This window comes from Diadema antillarum, unplaced genomic scaffold, assembly GCF_040938485.1.
Source record: "Diadema antillarum isolate AM-2024a unplaced genomic scaffold, OU_Dant_1.0 seq00001152_RagTag, whole genome shotgun sequence".
NCBI lineage: Eukaryota > Metazoa > Echinodermata > Echinoidea > Diadematoida > Diadematidae > Diadema > Diadema antillarum.
Window position 1 is genome coordinate 298,057 of NW_027271963.1, and position 25,049 is coordinate 323,105.

General features: G+C 38.8%; 1 protein-coding gene across 1 annotated transcript in view; it reads left to right on the forward strand.

The window, feature by feature from the left end:
- Window positions 1–25,049, forward strand: part of LOC139744272 (uncharacterized) — a 337,296-nt gene that overhangs the window by 212,618 nt on the left and 99,629 nt on the right. The window contains exon 3 of the mRNA XM_071654719.1: window positions 21,781–22,751. Coding sequence (XP_071510820.1) covers window positions 21,781–22,751 — 971 coding nt within the window. The remainder of the gene's footprint in view (window positions 1–21,780; window positions 22,752–25,049) is intronic.

Genomic DNA, 25,049 nt, shown 5'->3' on the forward strand with positions numbered 1-25,049 from the left:
TCTTCACTTTCAACTCTAATAACTTTTGAAAGGATAATGCTAGTGCTCTGAAAGTTGACATTTATCATTGTCAGAATGTGGTAATTAACCATGCTAAATTTCAGTTTAACCACTTGACTGCGAACCACGTCTATAGACGTGCTTTCGATTTCGCCTGCTGGTGCGGAGCACGTCTAGACGTGCTTTGTGTATTTGCACTTTCAAGACTATAGCACCATGTCATGCTTACCCCTACTGTGTAATTAGCACTGCAGTGATATTATTCAGGTCTTGAACAGTAGATGGCGCTCTCAAAAAAAATGTGGCTATTTTCAATCACTGCGTGGACAATGTGTTACTGTATTGACCAGTGTTGAATGGAAAAAAACTTTCAACATGGCGGCCTCCTGTTCACGTTAGCAATCTCATAATATGGATTATACTCTCGATGATAGAAGTGAAAGTGATTTGAGTGACTGTTCGGATATTTATGAAGGGGAAGAGGAAGTCTTCATGGATCTTGGAAGTAAATATCTATTTTTTGATGGTGAAAGTGGAAGATCTGATAATATGATAGTGATATCTTAGTCCCACTAATGGATGTTGGCAAAAGTCCTAGCAGACATTCACCTGACACATTCACCGGACACAGACCCAAGATATCAGCAAGGACATAGCTGGGTAGGTGGAAAATTTTATAATTATGTCTATTTATGGCTCCATTCAATTATGACTTCTGTCAAATAAAAAAAAATATGAAAAAAAGAAAGAATAAAGGTAAAAAAAAAATCTATGCAATGTTTACATGGAATCACAATGGATATCCTATTTCCCCCCCAAATGCTGTAGCACAGGGGTATGAATGCGCGTGTTTAGCCAATAGCAGTCAAGTGGTTAATCAGATAATCCCTTAATTGTTTTTGCTACAGTGGTTAACATCATGTTTTTGTCCTTTTTATGGCACAGGTAGCACGCCTTAAAAGATTAAGCACTTGAATAGACCCTGTACTTCAGAGCCTCTTTTCTCAGTTCACACTTTCCAGTATTTATACAGGTTAGGATAATCCATATGAATTGAGTTGTACATCATTTTAAAGCTGAGAGTCTGCTGCTCTTTTAGTATTTGCCCTTAACAAAAAATCCATGTCTGGCAACTTTTTGTTTGTTTTGTGGTGCAGGGTCACAAATATGAAAGAGCGTCCAGTTCAACAAGTAATTTGAAGTTTGTTTGATTAAGATTATTGGTTTGAAATGGCCAACAAATATTTTTTTTAAAGTAACGCAAAATGATCCTAATAGAAAGTGGGTCCCACCTTTTATTAGGACCTCTTTGTTTTTGTACATCTTGGCCATTTCAAAACCAATTTTCAACGAATAAATGTTAAATTCCTCTTGGTATTGTTTACTCTTTAATATTTCGTGAGAGGGTTTTCATTATTTTACAAAATCTTCATCTCAGCCCCATCTCGACCAGAACTTTACCATTCCTTTAATGCTGCCCTCAGAATTGGAAGTAGATTTATATCCAGTTCCACTGTACATTCGGTTTTCCAAGTAGTGTTATGCACATTTTGATATCAGTCCTTGTTTTACTTCATCACTAAAGATAGAAAGAATAAGAACAGAAAAAAGCATCTTATCTGGATTAGTAAAAATTCCTTATACCGGGTGTCCCAAAAAAGCGGAACGGTGGATTTTCAGTATCTTGCGGTCTAAAAGTTATATATCTTTTGACATCCTTAGAAAGAACATCTTCCGCAGAAGACTATGATACCAAAATCATCAAATTTGGTTCAGTACTTTTTATTCTACGCCAATTTCTGAAAATGCAGTCATTGCCAAATTTCGCCGGATTTTTGCGACTTATGAGATAATAATTAAAGTGCACTACGCGATCCATACGGTGAATATTGTGTAAGCTCGGTGATCCGTGTCAACAAAAGATACAGCTTTCACATTGGGAAACCCGTGTGTGTGTGTCTGTCTGTGTGTGTGTGCGCGCGCTCCCAATATGAAAGCGTTATCTTTTGTTGACATGGATCAACGAGCTTACACAATTCACCGTATGGAACGCGTGTCGCACCCAAATTATTATCTCATAAGTTGCTAAAAATTGAAAATGACTACATTTACAAAAATTGGCGTAGAATAAAAAGTGCTGAACCAAATTTAATGATTTTGGTATCATGGTCTTCTGCGGAAGATGCTCTTTCTAATAATGTCAAAATATGTATCACTTTTAGAACGCAAGGTACTGAAAATCCACCGTTCCGCTTTTTTTGGGACACCTGGTATATACACATGTCTTTCATACTTCTATAATAGTCCTGGGCCCCATTTTATCAAAAGATGAATTTAACTTTAAGTCAAGATAATCTATGATTAACCTCTCAAATCAACTCTAAATCCACTTCATCAATGATTAACTTCCAAATCAACTTCAAGTCCGTTTTATCAAGAGACCCAGAGTTGAAATCAACTTTAACTTGCTGCTGCATGCATGCAAACACCTAAACAGCAGTCTCAATCAAGTAGCCGAACGCTAGAACTACGTCTGTGTGCAATGCATATCTTGCCAAAGAATATGCGAGGAAATCAGTGATTTCTGACAATCAGTGATTTCTGATGTGCAGAGGCCTACGTAGAGCTAGTTCGTCAATAGATACTAATAGTATAGTAGGCGTATACATAAAGTAAAGAGTTTAATTCTATAGCACCAAGTACGACATTAAGATCTTTCTAACCAAAAGGCCCAAGTGATGTTACAGCGGGTCGTTTGTGCTTACCGTACACTGTAGACTACAGCGTCTACTAGGTCTAGAATTTGGACATGTAGACTCGTGCAGGATCTTCACGGTACGAGCGTACGCAGATTTTCGTTGAGCTCGAGATGTGCTAGATCTATCGACCTACTTTCATCAATACAATGCAAAACAACTGCATATTTTGCAGTTCTGTTGCAAACATACTTGTAATTCAGCGGTTGTAGTGCTAATCATACTGCGGCGCACTAGCAGACTACGCTTCCGTGGCTGTGGCAAACAATCATGTACATTCATGTTTTTGTTGTTTGTTTTGCTTTATGTATTGTATTGTTTTTAAGCAGACAGTACCGGAAACCAGCCTCGTCCTGTGTTTTTTGTTTTGACGAAATCAATAATTAAGTCATGGTGAGCAGCTATAACTATAATCGACTATCAAGTCTCTTCGTAAAACGGAAACTTAAAGTTGATTTAAAGTTATAGCCAACTTTTAGTCGACCAAAGTTAGAGTTGATTTCACAATCAACGCTAACTTTATCTTGATAAAACGGGGCCCTGAAAGCACATTGTGATTACACTTAAAGAGTTTAGAATGGATGCATTTCATGTGCGAGGTCAGGTTCTAATGACGTCCTGCCTGTGGAATATGGATGCGGACCAGATAGCCTAGCAGGGTTGTTTCTGGAGAGAGAGAGAGAGAAAAGAATGGTGTATTGATGAGGAAAGTGACATGGGTATTTTAAACTTAAGTGAAGACAGAATGACAAATACACTTATAAAGACACAAAGAACTTGATTTCGAGATGTAGTGTTTCCTTTAACCGGTATAGTATATAATATTATATATAGAAGATCCTAAATGGTGGCAATTTAACCGTGAATACACAATTGAATATAAAATGTAGGAAACTTTCATGATCCAAATATCCAATTCTTTCCATTTAGCGTTGTATTCCATTTATAAGAATTTCAAGGTAGTGCTTGCCTGATACTTCAACTGGATACATTCAACACTTTCATGCATATAATGACCCTAATGACCTTTCACCTTGATACCCTCAAAACTAATCAAAGTCCCATTGCTTTAAGGTCATGGTAACTTTGTCATCCAAGGGTAACTACCATGGTAACAATGCTCTACAGTCAATCAAAATCAGGGTTTCCATGGAATTTACAATCAGCAGCAATATCACAACAGTAACTTTAATGCTATATAAGGCCCAGATCATCATCTCTCCTGTACAAAACCAAATTTGAAGATGATCCGCTGAGTAATTTTTAAGTTATTGCGAGATAAGAATAGGACAGATGTGCGTGTGAATGGATGACTGCAACAACATAATGACATCTTTGACAGAGGCTCAAAAAAGGATAAGTAGCATTAATTTATGTGAATCTTGGTTGGAGTGATTGACTACATGCATATGCAGTATTGCATACCATTAACTGAGCAAAACATGTATTAATTTTCTGCCAAATGAACGATCGACAGTCGACAAATTGGTCAAGATGTCAAAAGCTTGACAAAATATTCCAGCTAATTTGGGGTTTATATTTTACATGTATTATTGCTTACCTCCCATATTTTCTTTGAAAATAGAGTACAGGATGCACAGATTAGAAGTTGGTAGTCAGGACATTTTTATGCCTCCGCCAACGAAGTAGCCGGAGGGCATTATGTTTTCGGGTCGTCCGTCCGTCCGTCCGTCCGTCCCGTTTTGTTTTTGTCGATATCTCAAGAACCATGTGGTGGTTTTACATCAAACTTGGGATGAGGGTATATCCTGGGGGATAATACTTTGTTTGGATTTTAGGGTCACGAGGTCAAAGGTCAAAGGTCACAGGTTATTTTGTGGAAAAAAAAGGTTGAAAATTCATGTTTTTCTCCATATCTCGCAAATGGTTCAAGGTATCTTCATGGAACTTAGTATATATGGTTGTTCCAATGGGCAGTGATTATCTAGGGAAGTTGGGGGTCATGGTTCAAAGGTCAGGGGTCAAAGGTCAAGGTCAACTCCTCAAAATATCACTACTTTCCTTATATTTATGCAATGCCTGAAGGTTTTTTTTTACTTGATGTATACATGTATTACCCAATATATATTCTGTGGGAAGTTTCTTGCCAAAAGGTCAAAAGGTCAAAGCGCAAGTGAAAATGCTGAATTGCACTTTTTCCTCCATATCTCAAAAGTAACTCATGGTATCATCATAAAACTTACATATTTCATGAAATGCATGTTCAACCTAACAGTGATTCTCTTTGGAACTGTGAGGTCGAAGGTCAAAGGTCAGGTTTAGATAATGCTATTTTCCCATTTGATACTGAAATTATACTTTTTCTCAATACCTTGAAAATTACTCTATGCATAAACTTATAAAAGGGTCAAAAGTCAAGTAAAAATCATCAGTTCCCCAAATACCTGCACTCTGACATTTTAATCATTCATCAAATTGAACCTAGTTCTAGGAAAGCAAACATTTAGCACATTTGTGTCAAACCTGTCATTTTAATATTTTGCCAATTGTGTGAAACTGTCATCACACATTGTCAAGACATTGTACTATAGACCTATTAGGAGAACCATGCATTATGGCGGAGGCATATCAGTCGCCGTAGCGATATATCTAGTTCTCTCTTGTCCGTAGTTGGCTGTGGTTTACAAGATTCACTTTGTCCACTTTGTGCTAATTCTAGCTGAAAATAAAGTTAACGAAAATTTCAATAAGTTATCATTTTTGTGAGTGAAACAAAATACACATACAGCAAAAAAAAAAAACACATTCATCATGAACACATTCATCATGAACACATTCATCATAAATTTGAAATTATCATTGATGAATACAACCCAAAACCACTTTTTCGCCATAAAGAAAACTAACCAATTATAAGCCAAATAAAATACTCAAACTTTTAAACTTTTCCCCCTAAAAAGTTGAAATGTCCGTTCATCATAGAAGCATCACACCGGGCTAATCAGAAACGTTTCTCTTTTCTTTTGTAAATTAAATACCAGTATTTTATATTGAGTTAATGTACCATTGAATTCATTCCGAGACATTGAAAACAAAAAAAAAAACAAACAAACAAACAAAAATCGGCAACTATAAAAGTTCCATATAAAGTGCATACGGAATTTAAGCAATATTCTTGATTACATTGGCAGTAACATGTACCGCTCTCTCTTCATGGTGATAAAAAAATTATGCCGATGTCAATGGAAATATATTTGTTAAAAAATACTGACGTAGAGTTTTATGCCTCATACATCCGGTATGAATAGATTTTTTTTTTCTTTCTGTCACCTACTAATTCAGGCTGTTTTGCCTGACATTAGAAACAGCGATATTACATTTACGGATAATCTTATGACAGCCATAAATGAGCTGATAATCTTAGGTAACATATAGATTCACAATTTTTCTTTTGGTTTGGTTGCAGCTGTGTACGAAAAACATGTTTTCAGACATCCAATTTCTAAAAATATAGTTTTACTGTAGAATACTTTTTGAATGAAATGAGCTTACTCTTTCCAGTCACTCCAATTTGGCTGTGGTACTCCATTCGATTTTGCTTTACGCGTTTGAAGGTACACCTTGGTTCCATTGAGCCGGATTCTGGTGAAGAGATTCTTCTCTTGTCAAAGTTTATAGGCGATAGTTGCTAATCGTGCTCGCTCCCGTTTCATATTGGCAGGTAGATCTGTGCGTATTGACACCCTGGCGAAGTTGAATGGTTGCCTAGCATTTCCGAGAGATACACTGTCAGCATAGCTCCGGGCGTAGCTGGTGGATCCCAGCTAGGTTGGACCGTTGACTCTCTCCGTGCTTTCGGGGTGCTGGCCATCTGGAGTGGATTGGGTTGACTGGTCACTTGAGGGGCGTATTGGGTCCGGTCGCCCTCCGGAAGGGGCGGCGGGGGCTGGTCGGGTTCGGGGATGCTCGTATGCCTGTAGCAGACGATTTCTGTCGGCCATTCGACCAAATCTGACAATCATAGGCTGGGGCCCTGTGGGTTGAGCGTCTCTTCTGGCGGAGGGCAATCGATGGGCATTGATGAGTGGGATTGCCCGGGCTTCCTCTAAATTAGTGCCGAGGTAGTGACAGAAGACAAACACTGTAGCTTAGTTGGGGATTGCGGTGATAGAACAACAATGATTTGTTTACCTTCTGTTTTTCAAAATGCTCTTTTTAAATCATGGTAGCCTTAACTGCCTGTAGAGTAGTTGCATCTAATTATCACCAAAAAAAAAAAAGTTTAAATCAAGACAGCACTGGCTAGGGTCAGGGACCCTGGACAGCACTCTAGGGCCTTTAGAAAAAAAAAAAAAAAGTTCATGCTTTTTTTTCATGTTTATGATTTTTTTTTTTAAACTTTGAACTACCGCATATTGGAGGATGGAGAAATAGACAGTTTGTTTTTAACAAGACAAGCACAAGTGTGATTATGGCACAATACCTAAATTTGGGCAGATTAAGGATTGTAATAGCTACTTGGGAAAAGACGTATTGTGCAGCTTTAGTTACACATTCCCGGCATTGTTCCATGATTACGTCAAGTCAGCGGACGGATGCACACTATCTTTTTTTAGGTTCAACCATGTCAAAGTCCATGGATCCCTTCAAGAGAAACAATTCGTTGCTCAAAATTTATGATCAATCATGCTTTGTAACTTGATCTTGGCCAGTGAACAACTTCAGTGATATACGTCATCATCAAGCAATCGGCTTCAAGCAGTTACAAGGGGTAGAGCTTATGGACTCACGGCGTGAAGCCCTCGCTCAAGCTGTGCAACCGAAATGGACAAGCAAAGAAAAAAATGCCTATACATGATCAAATATTTGACACCTTTCTGGTAAATGTAACATCTCAAAATTTCACCTAATTGTATACAAATTAAACCCTATAGTTTCCAGTCAGCCAAAAATCAAAACTTTGATTTTCTCCTGGTAACTCAACTAAAATGTGATTTTTCTCAGCTATGGTGCCAGCGACTTGTGGCTGCTTTTGACGTGACAGGTCACATGCATATACAGTGTGTGTGTGTGTGTGTGTGTGTGTGTGTATGTGTATGTGTGTTATGTTGCAATTCTAATACACAAGTTCCTTACAGTACGCTACTTGTCAATTTAGAAAATAATAGCCTTGTCGCCCTTTTGACCAGAATTAGCTACCCTTTCGAATGGCCTTGATGCCCCTTGAAATTCTTGGGGTTCAAGTGCACTTTGGTTCAAGATGAAAGTGCCCTTTTGAAATAGCCGTGACCCTCAAAAATCTTATTTTGAGTCCTGAGCATTATCTGATGCAATGCTGTACTCAGCTATTGAATAGTACAGTGTGTGTGAATAAAGACACAAAGGTACTCAGCTATTGAATAGTGTGTGTGTGTGTGTGTACACATGCTCAGTCATTCTTCACATTAGGGTCCTACACACTGAAATATCATTCAAAATCCTGACGCGCAGTTTTCATCAGCAAGAAACAAACTTAAGATTAAACAAACATAGATTATCATTAGGAAACACTTGGAAATAATGTATAAATTATACAATTTTTTATCAAATAATTTTGAAGAGTGATAAAGTTTTGATCAGAATGATCGTTCAAGAACTGTTTCCCGAAAAAATAGCAAAACTTCAAAATGTCATAACTTCCTTATTTTTCATCCGATTTCGATCAAAATTGTACCGTTGAACTCGTAATATTGTACTCTCTCTTATCAGACTAACTTATATTTGGATTCGATTTCCCCTTTAAAGAGAAAGAGAGCTGTGCACATGCATCAAAGAAAATACTTATTTCATGGTGAAAGAAGCACATGTCCAGAAAATTTATATGGCCCAGAAATTCTGCTGATATCTCAATTTTGTTTTTATTTGATTTTAACAGTAGGTAGAAAAAAGATTAAAGCTATAAGACAAAAAAAAAAAAAAAAATGAGTTGTCCTGCGAAATTTTGGTCCATCGAAGGCCAGGACCAGTGCTAGCTGAGCATCTTTTAGTGCTTGTATTTGAAGCAATAAGGCAAAGTGAATTCCGGCTGGTGTGACCTCAATGATGGCTAGCAGTAAAATGACAACAAATCAAAAGTCAGTGCCAAATTTATATCCTTGCATTTTTTCCTTATATTTTCCACATACGGTATAACTTATGCTGTTGGAAAATCATTGTGATTGTCCTAGTTCATGATTTTGGTGTGATCTTAGATGTGTCCATGCAGGCTGGCTGGGATCAACATATTCCAAGGCATTTCAGGCCCTTCCTGAGTAATTCCTAGGACACTCCTTGGAATGTCTGCGATCAGTCCGCAAAGATTCCTAGGAATGTCCCGGACAAGCTGATTTGCACACTTTTTCCGTGTTTGATGCGGAAAGAATACCAAAATGACAATTTGATTCTGCAAACATTTGTTGTCTTGTCGGGGCTCTAGTGGATGTCAGCCCTAAGAGCATGACAGCTGCAGCCACGTGACTTCAGCCAGGGACATTGTGATTGATAGTCATGTCCATTGCATGAGGCAAATCTCTCGTTTGAAGAAGCTACACCCCTGTAGACAATGCCAGTGTATATCTTGGCAATCAAGGACTTAAAAACCAATTGAATTGAATTGAAATGGTGTTTTATTAATCAATATCTTTCGCAGCCCGGAGGCTGAATTACAGACATTGTTAACAATGGCCATGTATACATTAAAAATGCTCACAAAATACAATGTAGCGATGAAAAAAAAAATACATTAAAATAACAAAGGGTCAATCTTATTCATCAGAACCATTGCACAATTAGATTAACCTATAATACAAAACAAAATCAGATATTACAGATACAATATATTACTATTCTCAATAATTATCAACAAAAAAAATGAGTTCATATGAATTATATGTACCGGTCATTTATACTTATTAATTAATACAGATGTTGTGTTGTCATACGGCTCAAATCAACACATTTTACACAACAAAAATAATCAGTTTATCAAAAATGATCAAAGATAGTCAAATAAACAAAAATAATCAGATAATCATAAGGCTCAAATCAACACATTTTACACAACAAAGGTAATCAATATGATTTAAAAAAAAAAAAATCCTCACAATCTTTTCTTCGTAATATACATAAACTCCCATATCAGAATACATTCAATCTATACACAGCGCATTACATCAAATCAGTCAATCAATGATTCGCATTACATATGTGCATTGTATATACGAAAATAGCATCTGATAATTGCATATCTCTCCCCCTCTTTCTCCCCCTCTCTCTTTTTCTCTCTCTCTCTTTCTTTCTCTCTCTCTCTCTCTCTCTTCTAACTCTCATTCCACTATTACACACACTCTCACATACAATATGTATATCTCACAAAAAAATATATACTATTGTTTCTATAACCAACACTCTGTGTTATATTATTGCACATTTTACACCAAAATTCGATCTCACAAATGACCAACACCAAAACGCTAAAACATAACGTTATAAAAAAAAATCCAACCGTTTTTGAGAATAATAATATAAAAAGATACAATTATACTTTTTCAACTTATCATTAAGCCCTTGATCCTGTGATCCACAACCTTTTTTATATTAATAATAAACTCTCTGACAACGCATACCATGCACATCATAATTAAAACAATATGTATATATACTTTCAAAAATTACATCTTCACATAACGTGCATAATGAGGGAAATAGTGAATGCTCTGTGGCATTTTATGAAGGAGACATAAACAAAACAAACACACAAAGAAACTAGATATATCGCTACTGCGACTGATATGCCTCCGCCATAATGCATGGTTCTCCTAACAGGTGTATAGTACAATGTCTTGACAATGTGTGATGACAGTTTCACACAATTGGCAAAATATTAAAATGACAGGTTTGACACAAATGTGCTGAATGTTCACTTTCCTAGAACTAGGTTCAATTGGATGAATGATTAAAATGTCAGAGTGCAGGTATTTGGGGAACTGATAATTTTTACTTGACTTTTGACCCTTTTATAAGTTTATGCATTGAGTAATTTTCAAGGTATTGAGAAAAAGTATAATTTCAGTATCAAATGGGAAAATAGCATTATCTAAACCTTTCGTTTGACCTTTGACCTCACAGTTCCACAGAGAATCACTGTTAGGTAGAACATGCATAAATATGTAAGTTTCATGATGATACCTTAAGTTACTTTCGAGATATGGAGGAAAAAGTGCAATTTAGCACTTTCACTTGACCTTTTACCTTTTGACCTTTGACCTTTTGGCAAGAAACTTCCCCAAAAATATATATTGGGTAATACATGCCATACATCAAGTTTTAAAAAAAAAAAACCTTCAGGCATATTGCATTTTAAGGAAAGTAGTGATATTTTGAGGAGTTGACCTTGACCTTTGACCCTCTGACCTTTGACCCATGACCCCCAACTTCCCTAGATAATCACTGCCCATCGGTACAAGCATATATACTAAGTTCCATGAAGATACCTTGAACCATTTGTGAGATATGGAGAAAAACATGAAATTCCAATTTTTTTTCACAAAATAACCTGTGACCTTTGACCTTTGACCCTGTGACCCTAAAATCCACACAAAGTATTATCCCCCAAGGATATACCCTCATACCAAGTTTGATGTAAAACCACCCCATGGTTCTTGAGATATCGACAAAAACAAAACGGGACGTACGGACGGACGTACGTACAGACGTACGGACGTACGGACGGACGGACGGACGGACGACCCGAAAACATAATGCCTCCGGCCACTTCGTTGCGGAGGCATAAAAAACACTGTACTATTCATTAATATATGTATGAGGTAGAGAATGGCACTATTTGAAACCATTTTGTTTTGAAACCGTTTTAAGAAAGTCTGATATTTCCACATCTATCTCCCTCCCTCTCTCTCGACCTCTCCCCCCCCCCCCCCCTCTCTCTCGACCTCTCTCCTAACTCTCATTCCACTTATATGCACACTCTCTCGTACATTTAACCAGCAAATAGACTCTATTGTATGTAACCAACACTCTGTATGATATTATTGCACATTTTGTACCAGAATTTGATCTCACGTAATAAAACACCAAAACACTGAAAGATAACATTATAAAATATTTTGAACCGCGTCCGAGAATACCGGATACAATTAGACATGTACTCTTTCAACTTATCATTAAACCCTTGACCTTGTCATTAAACCATTAAACCCTTGACTCTGTGGTCCACAATTTTTTTTTATATTGATGGTATACTCTCTGGCAACACAAATCATGCACATGATAATTTGCATAATGAGGGAAATGATAAATACTCTGTGGCACTTTATGGAGGAGACATAAAACAAAACAAACAAACTAAATAAAATTATGCTATTCATTTAATAAGTGTATAAGATAGGGAATGGCACTACTTTGAAACCGTTTTGTTTTGCAGTTAAATTGTCGATATCTAGGCCTTTTACGTAGGCTGTAGTTGACATTTTGAGTAACAGGAATCCAATCACTACACAATGGGTTTTTGACTATTTTGGTAGCAAAATCCAGGCAAAGCTTGTTTCGCCTGTTTCTGAGCGTATCCAAGGAACAAATTTCAAGTGCTTCATTATACGTGGTATAATTGTCGCCTAGTATTATCCTGCAAGACCGTTTTTGAATGACTTCAAGGAGATCACTTCCTTCTTTTGTTAAGCTGCCACTGAAAACAGGTGCTCCGTATTCAATTATAGGTCGGATGTATCCACAATAGACTGTGATCATGTCACGCAATGGCAATCTGTGTCTTTTCAGACACCTCAGCATGTACAGTTTTTTGTTACACCGTTTCAGTATGTCGGATATATGGGAATCCCATTTCAGGTTTGATTGAATGGTGATGCCCAATATTTTGGTTTTGTCAACTGTATTGAGAATCTTGTCGCCTATTGAAAGAGGGATTGAAATTGCCGGGTTTCTGGAAAAACATAATGTCATAACTTCACATTTTGCGGGATTTAAAGTCATGTTATTGCGAAGAGACCATTCATGAAAATCATTTAGGGCACTTTGAATATTTGGGGGTTGGCTTTCTTTCCTGCTTTCAACAAGCGTCAGATCATCCACATATTTGAAATAGGGCACCACAGAATCATTACAGGCATCATTTATCATTAAAAGAAACAGTACTGGACCCAATTTCGTTCCCTGTGGAACACCAGAACACACCGTTGACTGGTCTGACAATTTTCCAAAATATCTTATACACTGTTGCCGATTCTCCAGAAAGTTTAAAATCCATGCAATGAGACACGGTCAAGCTTTCGAGGCGATCAATTTCTGGGCGAGGATATTGTGATCAATGCGATCGAAGGCTTTTGAGAAATCGGTAAGAACAATAGTAGACACGGAGCGAGCATTTTCCGCATGTTCTATTACCTGATGAAGGAGCTTAATGAGATAATGATTCGTCGACAGACCTGGGCGATTTCCGTATTGATTAGGATCTATTTGATTGTTTATATCTTCCAACAACCACTTGCACATAAATGACTCTGCGATTTTGGCAAAATGACTTGTCAGAGATATTGGCCGTAAATTCTCAACTGTTGGTGGATGGCATTTCGGTATGGGAACAACCTGTGCTTGTTTCCACTGACGCGGGACATCCGATGATTGGAAGGAAGCGTTAAGTACGTTTGTCAGTGGGAAGCAAATCTCATACGCGAATTCATGAAGGATGCGGACAGGTAAGTCTCCGGTAATACCTGCTTTACACTGGTTGAGTGAACGCAGCCTTCGGTAAGTTTGCCACGGCTGGATTTCAGGACAAGGAGACGGAAAGGGGAGGTAAGCTGGTAGATGGTCTCTATGGAGGGGAGGTAAGTCACCTGCTACTGACGTAAAATGATTGTTTATGCGGTCCGCTGTAACCTTGAACTGACGGGGATCACCGGCGTCAGTCCCGGGTACTGAGATTGGTGTTGGGCGTGCATCATTGTTGGTAAGTATTTTGATCTGCTTATACCACTTTGCAGGGTTGTCAACTTTGAGGTTCTTCACTCTTTTGTTATAATACGCGGATCTGGCCTTTTTGATACAACGAGTAACTTTATTTCTGAAATGACGCCAAAGTGGTATGTTATTCTGTTGAAAGGCAAGCTGCCTACTACGGATTGAAGATTTGATTTCAGCGATCATCCATACTTTATCTGAACTGTGGGCATGCGTGACTCTGGCAGGTAAGTATACATCCAATTGACTCTGAATTGAATTCATCAACAGATCACACTTAACTGAAGGATCCTGTTCCTGGAAAACCTCCTCCCAGGTATGATTTGTTATCCAGTTACCAAAGGCTCTTTTTCCACTGTCTGTCAGAGGCCGTACTATCCTTCTCCGTAATTTGTTGGACTTTGATATCGATTCCATTGGACACCACAAAACACAATTATGATCGCTCATTCCAATAGGGGATATTACACAAGTATCAGTGTACAATGAGCTGTTAGTTGTGATGATCTTGTCAAGGATGTTTGCTCCTCTAGTGGCTTGAGAAACAACTTGTTTAAAATTGACGTTGCTGAGGATTGGTTGCAGGTCAAGATCATTAAAGTCACCGAGTAATGTGATCCCAGCTTCTGGATATCTGGTCAAAACAGTATCAATAGTAGAAAGCAGATGATCAATGTACTCATGGGCTCTGGGATGTTGAGGGGAAAGTACACAACGCATATAATGAGGCACGAACATTGGCGAGGAAGTCTAGATGGTCTCAAATGCAACCAAAGTACTTTGATTCCTTCGGGTACTGGGACATCAAGTTCTTGTGCATTAAGATGGTATTTTACATAGAGAGCTACTCCACCACCAGGTCGAGTTTCCCTGCATCTTGAATGTAACGAGAAGTAGGGAAGTTTGAACATATCAAGAGGGGTGTCTGCATCAAACCAAGTTTCTGTTACCGCAATAACATCAGCGGAGTGGTTATTAGCGACTATGGATAGCTCATCAAATTTGTTTCTCAGAGATCTAGCGTTTAGAAGGAGAATGGTAGGTAACTCATACTTTTTAGGTGATCCGAGTATCCTCTCGGATCACCTTCTGTATCTGTACAGATTCTTTGTTGGTTCTTCTTATTTCTGGACAAAAGTTGTGTATCTACTTACTCAAAAAGTTCTCAGAGTATCAATTTCAAACTCATACCGTATATGTATCATGTCCCAAAGACGACAAATCTAATGTATCATTGTGATCAGTCGACCGTGACGTCACTATGACGTCATTATATGAAAACACATTCTCATTCATATCTCATTAATGGAATGGAATTTTTCAATGAAATTTACGTCACATACATTTCAAGTTATGCGCATTTTACTCATATTCTCAAAATTCATATTTTCTCTTAAAACGTGCGCGTACGCGCGCGTTGAAATATTTGTATGCCCCAATGGAGCTCAAATTTTTTTTGCACACGTTTCAGACCATTTGGAGCATTTTTTGAAAAATTGAAAAAATTGGACGGACGCGTACGCGCGCGCGCATATACGCACGCACAGCTCATATGCAATAGAAATTTCCCGTTTTTTCACCTTTATCGGCTGCCTAAAATGTCAAGGAATATTTCTACCAAGTTTCAAGTCAATCCGACTCAATATGACGTCATACGGGCCCGTCAAAGTTGAAATTCCGCGCGCGCGTCAATGGCGATATACAGTGCAACAATGCCAAAAAACCGCCAATTTTAAATCCGATTTTACTCGCCAGGATGGACGGTGACCCCCCATTTTCTTTACATATTCTGAAAGCTGATGAGTTGTAAATATCATTTCATGGGTTGACAATGCTGGAAAAATGATTAAAAGATATCAAATTTCTTAATAAATTTAAAAAAGTAAATTTTCAAAATGACGTCATCAAATTGCAAGTTCACTCGAGCGTATCTCACTTATCCTTCGCCGATTCGTCACCCAAATTTCAGTATGTTGTAGCTTATGAAATGGTCTTTCATAAATAGATAACACAATTTTAATTGGATGACGGCATCACCTCGTAAAAATGGATTGAAAGTAACGTCAAATTTGACCAGTTTACGTGTTATCTCTATGGGAGTGCAGTTTTTCTGGAAATGAAAATTGACATAACTATTTTTATCGAGCACTAGCTCCCTTATGCTTTGGTGAATTTCTCCCAGATTTTAATATGTTGTAGCTGAGACTTTGGGCTATCGTTATGTGCCGTCCATTTTTTTATTTGATGTCAAGATCACGTCCAAAAACTTGGTTGAAACTAGAGATTGTAATTTGTCATTACTGACAAATTAAGGTGATCCGATTTTTTTTTTTAATCAATGATTCGAGGTCTGATCGCAATAGGCATGACCATACAGGTTTCATCTGCGTTTAGAGACATTGGCCGTGTGATGTTTGGATTCTCATTTAAAAAAGGGAGTCGTATCTGTCATCTTTGGTACCAAATTCTGTATACACTAGATAACGAAGATACAGCAACAAATACATAATTTAGGCATGACCATACAGGTTTCAGGTGTGTTTAGGGACATTTGCCGTGTGATATTTGGAATCTCATTTAGAAAAGCGAGTCAGACCTGCCATCTTTGGTACTAAATTCCGTATACACTGTAATGAAGATACAGAATGAAGTATATTTGACCATTGACCCCACTTTGCACAGCCAGGATGGCATCTAAGCAAAAAGTGGTTATTTCGTAAAATGATTCTTGTAACATGGTCTTTGCGTGTGCAAAATATGGAAGAGATAGGACATGTATTCACTTAGATACAGAATGAAACATTTATGACCTTTGACCCTAATTTACATACCCAAGATGGTGTCTGACTAAGAAGTTGTTATTTTATGAAATAATGTACGTGACATGAACTAAACATGTGCAAACTTTGAGGGTGATAGACGCTGTTTTTCTTGAGTTATTGCAAAGAAAGTTGCAGAAAGAAAGACATATTTCAATACATTGAAGATAAGCTTTAATTTCAACCAAGTTTTTTAACGTGATCCCGACATCGTATGAAAAAACGAAGGGTAAAATACAATAGCCCAAAGTCTCAGCTACAACATATTAAGATCTGGGAGCAATTCACCGAAGCATAAGTGAGCTAGTGCTCGAAAAAGATAGTCATGTCAAATTTCATTTGCAGAAAAACTGCACTCCCATAGAGATAACACGTCATAATGAAGATACAGAAAGAAGAATATATGACCTTTGACCCCACTTTGCACAGACATGATGGCATCTGAGCAAAAAGTCGTTATTTTGTGAAATGATTCTTGTAACATGGTCTTTGCGTGTGCAAAATATGGGAGAGATAGGACATGTATTCACCAAGATACAGGATGGAACATTTATGACCTTTGACCCTAATTTACATACCCAAGATGGTGTCCGATCAAGTAATTGTTATTTTATGAAATAATATACGTGACATGAACAAAACATGTGCAAAATATGGGATTAATAGCCATTGTTATTGTTCATCTATTGCACAGAAAGTAGTAGAAAGAAAGACAAATAAAGAAAAAATTATGTTATTTTTATAGAAATTTGAAGGAGAAGCATGAAAAAATCAGAAAAAGATAAACTTAGGAAAGGAGATTCAGACTAACTAAAGAAAAAGAAGAAAAAAAAGTGTTTAAAAAAAATAAAAAAAAAAAAAACTGGCAGGGGTGAGCATCGAACCAGGGACCTTAGGATTACGAGTCGGATGCGCTATGCAATGACCTGTTTCATGCTCCATAGGCCCTGTGTATTAAGCAAAATGACGCTGCATCGAAGCCACATGCAATTTTTCAACCAAGTTTTTCGACGTGATGCCGACGTCGTATGAAAAAATAGGGGGCACATTTACGATAGCTCAAAGTCTCAGCTACAACATACTAAAATCTGGGAAAAATTCACCGAAGCATAAGTGAGCTAGTGCTCGAAAAAGATAGTCATGTCAATTTTCTCTGCCAGAAAAACTGCTCTCCCATAGAGATAACACGTAAACTGGTCAAATTTTACAAGGATACTTTCAATCCATTTTTACGAGGTGATGACGTTATCCAATCAAAATGTTGTAATTATATTAATGAAAGAACATTTCATAAGCTACAACATACTGAAATCTGGGTGAAAATTGGCGAAATTTAAGTGAGATACGCTCGAGTGAATTTGAAATTTGATGACGTCATTTTGAAAATTTACTTTTTTTACTTTATTAAGAAATTTGATATCTTCTAATCATTTTTTCAGTATCGCCAACCTATGAAATGACATGTACAACTCATTAGCTTTTAGAATATATCAAGAAAATGGGGGGTCACCGTCCATCCTGACGAGTAAAATCCGATTTGAATTTGGCGGTTTTTTGGCATAGTTGCACTGTGTATCCCCATTGACGCACGCGCGGAATTTTGAATTTGACGGGCCCGTATGACGTCATATTGAGTCGGATCGACTTGAAACTTGATAGAAATATTCCTTGACATTTCGGACATCCGATCTGTGTGAAAAAACTGAAAATTTATATTGCATATGAGCTGTGCGTGCGTATATGTGCGCGCGCGTACGCGTCCGTCCGATTTTATCAATTTTTCAAAAAATGCTCCAAATGGTCTGAAACGTATGCAAAAAAAATTTGAGCTCGATTTGAGCATACAAATATTTCAACGCGCGCGTACGCGCACGTATCAAGAGAAAATGCGAATTTTGAGAATATGAGTAGAATGCGCATAACTTGAAATAAATGTGACGTGAATTTCATTGAAAAACTTCATTCCATTAATGAGATATGATTGAGAATGTGTTTTCACATAATGACGTCATAGTGACGTCAAGGTCGCCCGATCACTTTGATTTTAGTTCGATTGCCGTCTTTGGGACACGATACATACATGGTATAAGTTTGAACTTGATAGGCATAGCACTTTCTGAGCTAACCTCTGCACAACTTTTGGGGAGAAATAAAGAAAGAAGAAGAAGAAGAAGAAAGAATCCGTACAGATACAGAAGGTGATCCGAGAGGATACTCGGATCACCTAATTAAAGCTTATCTTCGGTGTATTGAGATATTCCTTTCTTTTTGCAACTTTCTTTGCAATAACTCAAAAAAAACATACTCTATCAGCCCAATATTTCGCACATGTTTAGCTCATGTCACGTACATTATTTCGTAAAATAACAACTACTTGATCGGACACCATCTTGGGTATGTAAATTAAGGTCAAAGGTCATAAATGTTTTATCTTGTATCTTGGTGAATACATGTCCTATCTTTCCCATATTTTGCACACGCAAAGACCATGTTACAAGAATCATTTAACAAAATAACCACTTTTTGCTCAGATGCCATCTTGTCTGTGCAAAGTGGGGTCAAAGGTCATATGTACTTTTTTTCTCTATCTTCGTTATGACGTGTTATCTCTATGGGAGGGAATTTTTCTAGATGTGAAAATTGACATGGTTGTCTTTATCGAGCACTAGCTCACTTACCCTTCGGTGAATTTCTCCCAGATTTTAATATGTTGTAGCTGAGACTTTGGGCTATCGTTATTGTGTAATTTGTTTCTTCATACGACGTCGGCATCATGTCAAAAAACTTGGTTGAATTTAAAGCTTATCTTCAATGTTTTATGATATTTCTTTTTTCTGAAACTTTCTTTGCAATAACTCAAGAAAAACAGCATTTATCACCCCCATATTTTGCACATGTTTAGTTCATGTCACGTACATTATTTCATAAAATAATAACTACTTGATCGGACACCATCTTGGGTAGTTAAATTAGGGTCAAAGGTCACAAATTGTTCATCCTGTATCTTGGTGAATACATGTCCTGTCTTTCCCATATTTTGCACATGCAAAGGGCATGTTACAACAATCACTTCACTAAATAACCACTTTTTGCTCAGATGCCATCTTGGGTGTGCAAAGTGGGGTCAAAGGTCAAATATACTTCATTCTGTATCTTCCTTAGTGGATACGGAATTCAGTACCAAAGATGGCAAGTCTGACTTCCTTTTCTAAATGAGAATCCAAACATCACACGGCCAATGTCTCCTCGACACAAATGAAACCGGTATGGTCATGCCTATTGGGATCAGGCCTCAAATCATTGATTTTCGAAGAGATCGGATCACCTAATTTGTCAGTGTTGACAAATTCCGGTTCTAGTTTACCTTGTTCTTGCAGCATGATATCGCCACTTTCGATAGACATCTGGAGTTTGGTGTAGTATTTGGGGGCTTGGAAGCGTGACAGGTTACCCTCACTGGAATTTGTTGCGGTTTCAAGCTTATTTTGCTTGTGGTATCAACACAAAGCTGTGCGTGGTGGCGTTGTTTCCTGGTACCACCTTGAGTTCCACGACGACGTAGGGGAATGGCCGTAATGCTGAGATCCTTAATCGCTTTCCAAGCAGACAAAGATACTCTCCGTATTTCACTTCCATGTCTCAGTTGTCTCAGTGTAGACAAGGAGTACCTATGTCGATGAACCGAGAGTGTTGCAGATTCAGGTCCAGGATTAGGGCTGATGTCGCCACAAATTAGAAGCTCATGTTGAAGCGATGACGCACTATTACTGTAGTACGGGATTCGTTGTTTGAAGAACTTTTGATGGCGTAGAGTTTGGGCAAATGGCGCCTTTTGGGCAAATGGCGCCTCAATGCAGTATTTGCCAGTGAGAGATGCATACTGGTTCGACACACACAGTAACAGCCAAAGCGCATGTAGAACGTAAAGCATTTTAAAGCGTGACTCGGGCTTCATCATGAAAAGGTCCATAGAAAGTGATGGTATTCATCAGATCCAAGTTCAATTGTGTTGCGCATCAGGGCTGGCTAAGCTCATTGACTGGAGGGGTGCTAGCTTGTGCCCCTGTGTAATGGCTGCTATACATGTGTATTTCGCATACCAATCGTTGGCAAACAGCACAGGGAAATTCGGTTATTTCTAGAAAATCACTGCACTACATACCTTCAGAAAGGTCCATAAGAGTCAGAGAGTGATATACAACAATCTACTATTCGATGTAACTCAGATTATCACACAGTAATGACGAAATATCCGAAATTTCAGGAGCTCTGGAAACACTGCTACTGCCTGTTAGGCGCTGCTCACCAAAGATATAAAACACCTGTCTCTTGACCCTGGCCTAATCTAAGCATCAGTCACCGCCACGGGGGGGGGGGGGGGGGGGGGGGGGGGGGAGATTGTTTTGGTTTTGGCATGGGCTATGTAGCTCCATGGTGCGTGTGTGTGTCGACAAACTTCTACAATGCTCTCCTTCTTATTCCTGTATTTTCGTTATTTATGGGTTAAATTTTTTTCGTTCGAAATTCAAAACGCATGACTATAGAATTTCTCAATAGAATATCAAATCAAAAAATCAAAGAATAGAGAAAATTGAGTGCACTTTGAATGGTCTGCCACAGGCAGATATCCTTATCATGCTCTTACGTAATATGACAGCTGTTGCAGTCATTAAATCCTGGCTTGGCCTCCAGGTTTGCCAAGCCTGAGTAGAAAGTTATTTCGCAGTGGGCAAGTACATCTACTCCCACCTCTCAAACGAGGAAACGTTAGGGGGGTATAGCACCCCATCAGCTTCGTTTGGCGATGGGGTCTCGCCTCAAACGGGTGTTTGACGGCATGGAGCCACAACAGCTCCTATTTAATGAATACATTTGTTATCATACAGTCATAGGTAATGAACAATTCTCTTCTCATAAACAATGCAACAAAGATCTAGAGAGTATGTGACAACTTCATAGGATCCATGTATGTCTGAAAATTCTTTCAGTGGTTACAGGGTTATGGAATAGTGTCACTGCACAGCATGTTTATATTTCTATTGAATTGCGTCCTGCTGTGTGAAGTTGGCCTGTTCAAGCACTCCCCTTTTCTTCTTGATTAATGCAGTGATATCATTTCATGTTATAGAGAAAGTCTGGTTAAAACTTATTGCAAGTGTATGACTAAAGAAAAAAAACATCATGTGTACTTTGTCTTGGGCTTATTTCCTTCTATATTCTATTTTACCTTACAGGGAGCGATGGAGGAGACATCAAGTTGGACCGCAAAAAAAGTTTTTTCGGCCGCCATCTCGGTGGATTTGACCGCAAAAGTAGGATGAGGGGAACTATTGTCAAGTCACGTAGTGGTAGGCCAGATCGAGAAGGATCGCATGTATCATCCCAGTCGAGTGACCACTCCATCCCAAGTGGTATGTCCAATGAGTGGGATGGACGGGGTGCTAGTCCACAAAATGATAGCAGCATGCGTGAGGCACGGTCCACAGGCAATCTCTGTGATGGCAGCCCAGTCCCACGCCGACATTTACACACCTTAGATAAGATGGGCAACTCACAGCAGAGCAATCCTTCTGACTCCAGCCCCCAGATTGAGAGGCGGATGCTACGAGACTACCACCACCGAGAATACCACAGCATGGATGAGCGCTATGGCCCAGATGGTCGCGACTATCATTACCCTGACCGGAATCGACACTACAGTGACAGATCACTGACAGACCTAACACCAGACTCTGGCATCAGTACCACATCAGACTCAGACAGACTTCGGCGTGAGGCCATGTCTAACCAAAAGCGAGCACCACCTCGGAGACAGCTGACACGGCAAGAGGGACTTGATGATGCATACAATCATAGTGGGCACAACCGCTACGATGCACACTATGATTATGGGGATGATTACTATGAAGATGACTCATACATGGACAAGGAAGATGATTCCTATATTGATGACAACCTTGGGGATGAGACTGATCAGGAGGAAAAATTGAAGCTGCAACATAAGCAGAAAAAGAAGAGTAAATTTACAGCTGACCTGACAACCAAGGTGGATGCAGCCCCTCCAGGCCATTACCGCACTTTCCAGGGTAAATTCCCAGCAACATGTGGGATCAAGTACCAGCCCAAACCAGAAGGGGAGGAAGATGAGGTGCGAGATCCTGAGCTGGATGGGGAGGGTGCCCTTGTTGTTCACTCTGCAAAAATGGTAAGTCTTCATATTGTTAGAAAATGTGAAATTGCATGTGTGTTCATAGTCTGCACAGCATATTCATCCAAGTATTTCATATTTTAGCACTTTTTTATACACCTTAAATGCATAGAGTACATGAAAACTCACTTCCAGGGATTTACACTAAGTTTACTCTTTGGGTGCCACGTTTATATGCTCCACTAAGTCAACAGCAGGCCAACTTTTGTATATGTTGCCCGAAAGGTGCAACTGCACACAGACTGATAAATCACAATATGCTACAGTTCATTTACAGCATCCCAATCAGAGCTTTGTTTCAAAATTTACATCACAGCAAAGCTTGCAATTTTCTCTCAATTTTACTGTTCTCATTTCTTGCGTAATCATTGTCATAAATAGGACTTTATACTGTACATAGGTTTGTAAAACAAAGTTTTCAATAAGTGTTCATTATGTTGCAGTCTCAGAATGTGGCACACATGGGGTGTACAACATGGCAAACAGAGTTAAGGAAGTCCACTAAATGTAAATAAAGGAGTAGGCCTATAGCTGCTGAATTCATCATGTTGCACAAAGAGATCTCTGGTGATTAATAACTGGAGTGTCACATTCATGAAGGAAAAGAATTCAAAAATAGTTGAACAGTCAAAAATTTCACTCTAATCTTCAGGGATGCCAAGTTCAAAAATTTTTTATGAGTGAGATTTGCCTGACTCAACGTCTCGGCGCGCTCATGTGCGCGCGAGCGAGGGTGTGGGAGGGGTTAATAGGGAGCTTTTTCAATTTTTAGCTCTTAATGGTGCGATCAGGTGCATACTTCAGTGACTATTTTTTACCTATTTTGAAAGATAAAAGGGAAATATACCTTCAATTCCAACTATCACTTTAATCCTTTGAGCTATGCTCATTATTGATAGGCCCAAGTTGCATACTTCACCCAATGCGTAAGAAAAATCATGGGTGCTATGCGTGAGATCGTGAGACGGACCCTAAATGCTTGAGTCTCTAGCAGAATAAGTGAGACTTGGTAGCTCTGAATCTGACAGACCGATGGTCGTCGAAACTTGTGCAGAATCCTGTGCTAGATTTTGATGTAGATGACATGTAAATTCTGTTAGCTGGCGCCGCTGCCTACACTATACATTGCAGGAACTTGCTGCAGTGTAGTGCGATGAATGGACACAGTAATATGATCCAGATCTGTCCTTGCGAAATAATAATATACTGTAAACGTCAATATTTTCGCGCGATTAATTTTTCGCGCTGAGCGGCTCGAAAACGTATTCGCGGGTTCTTAAATTCGCGCTCCGCAGCAGGTTACTTTACTGTAGTACACATTCACTGCTTTCATCCAAAGCCTCTGCTACATAGCTTGCTATGCCAGCGTACGACAAGCGACGTAGCGAGCGGCTCGACTGCGAGTACAAGCACTCAAATACGTAGTACAGCTGTGACTCTAGTACCGTAGTTATCTGATTCAACTCGGAGAGATTGCTTATCTGCAACTCTTGCACAATTCATCTTCGTCTGAAAATCCACTGGTATCTTTATTAATGTTACTGTTTTTGCTGGCCAGTGTTGGCAGGCATGCACGTAGAATAAGGTAATTGAGATTCTACATGTCCTTGACCCGGTCCGTCCAATACAATTTACAAATACAAAAATAAATCAGGCTTGAAAACTTGTCAATTCTGACAAATTAGATGATCCGATGTATCTGGGAATAAATGTTTTGATCCCAGACCCTGATTCAGACGACCCTATCTGTTGCATCTGCGATTGGGTATGATTGGCCATGTGATTTCTGAGGTTCTCAAAAAAAAAAAAAGAAATCAAACCTGTCATCATGCCTATGGATTTTAAAATAGATACCTGCGGCATATGTACTAACAAAGATACAAAATGAGATAGAAAAGCTCATGAAGAACTCACCAACAGATTCGGGATTCCCCGCGATCAAAGGGCAGAGGTAAAAGGCCACCACCCGCGGCCACAGTGGTACAGTGGCAGCACATGGGTACATGCACAGGAGGACAGTGCCAATGGAGTGCAGTGCAGTGGAAAGCCACAGTGACTGTGATAAACAGCACAGTTGATGTAGCCCGATTGTACCAGAGACCGTGCACTTGCAGCGCGACTTTGCACACGACATACAGACAGCAACAGGTGCAAGCTTTGCTGTGCGTATTTACAGTTGTAGTAGTGTCGTGTCTCGCTCGTTCTTGATTGGGCGGAAAACCGGGATGTATCAGATCAGGATATCACGAAAAGTTTGTTGACTGGCACAAACACAAAACATGATGGTGCTGTTGA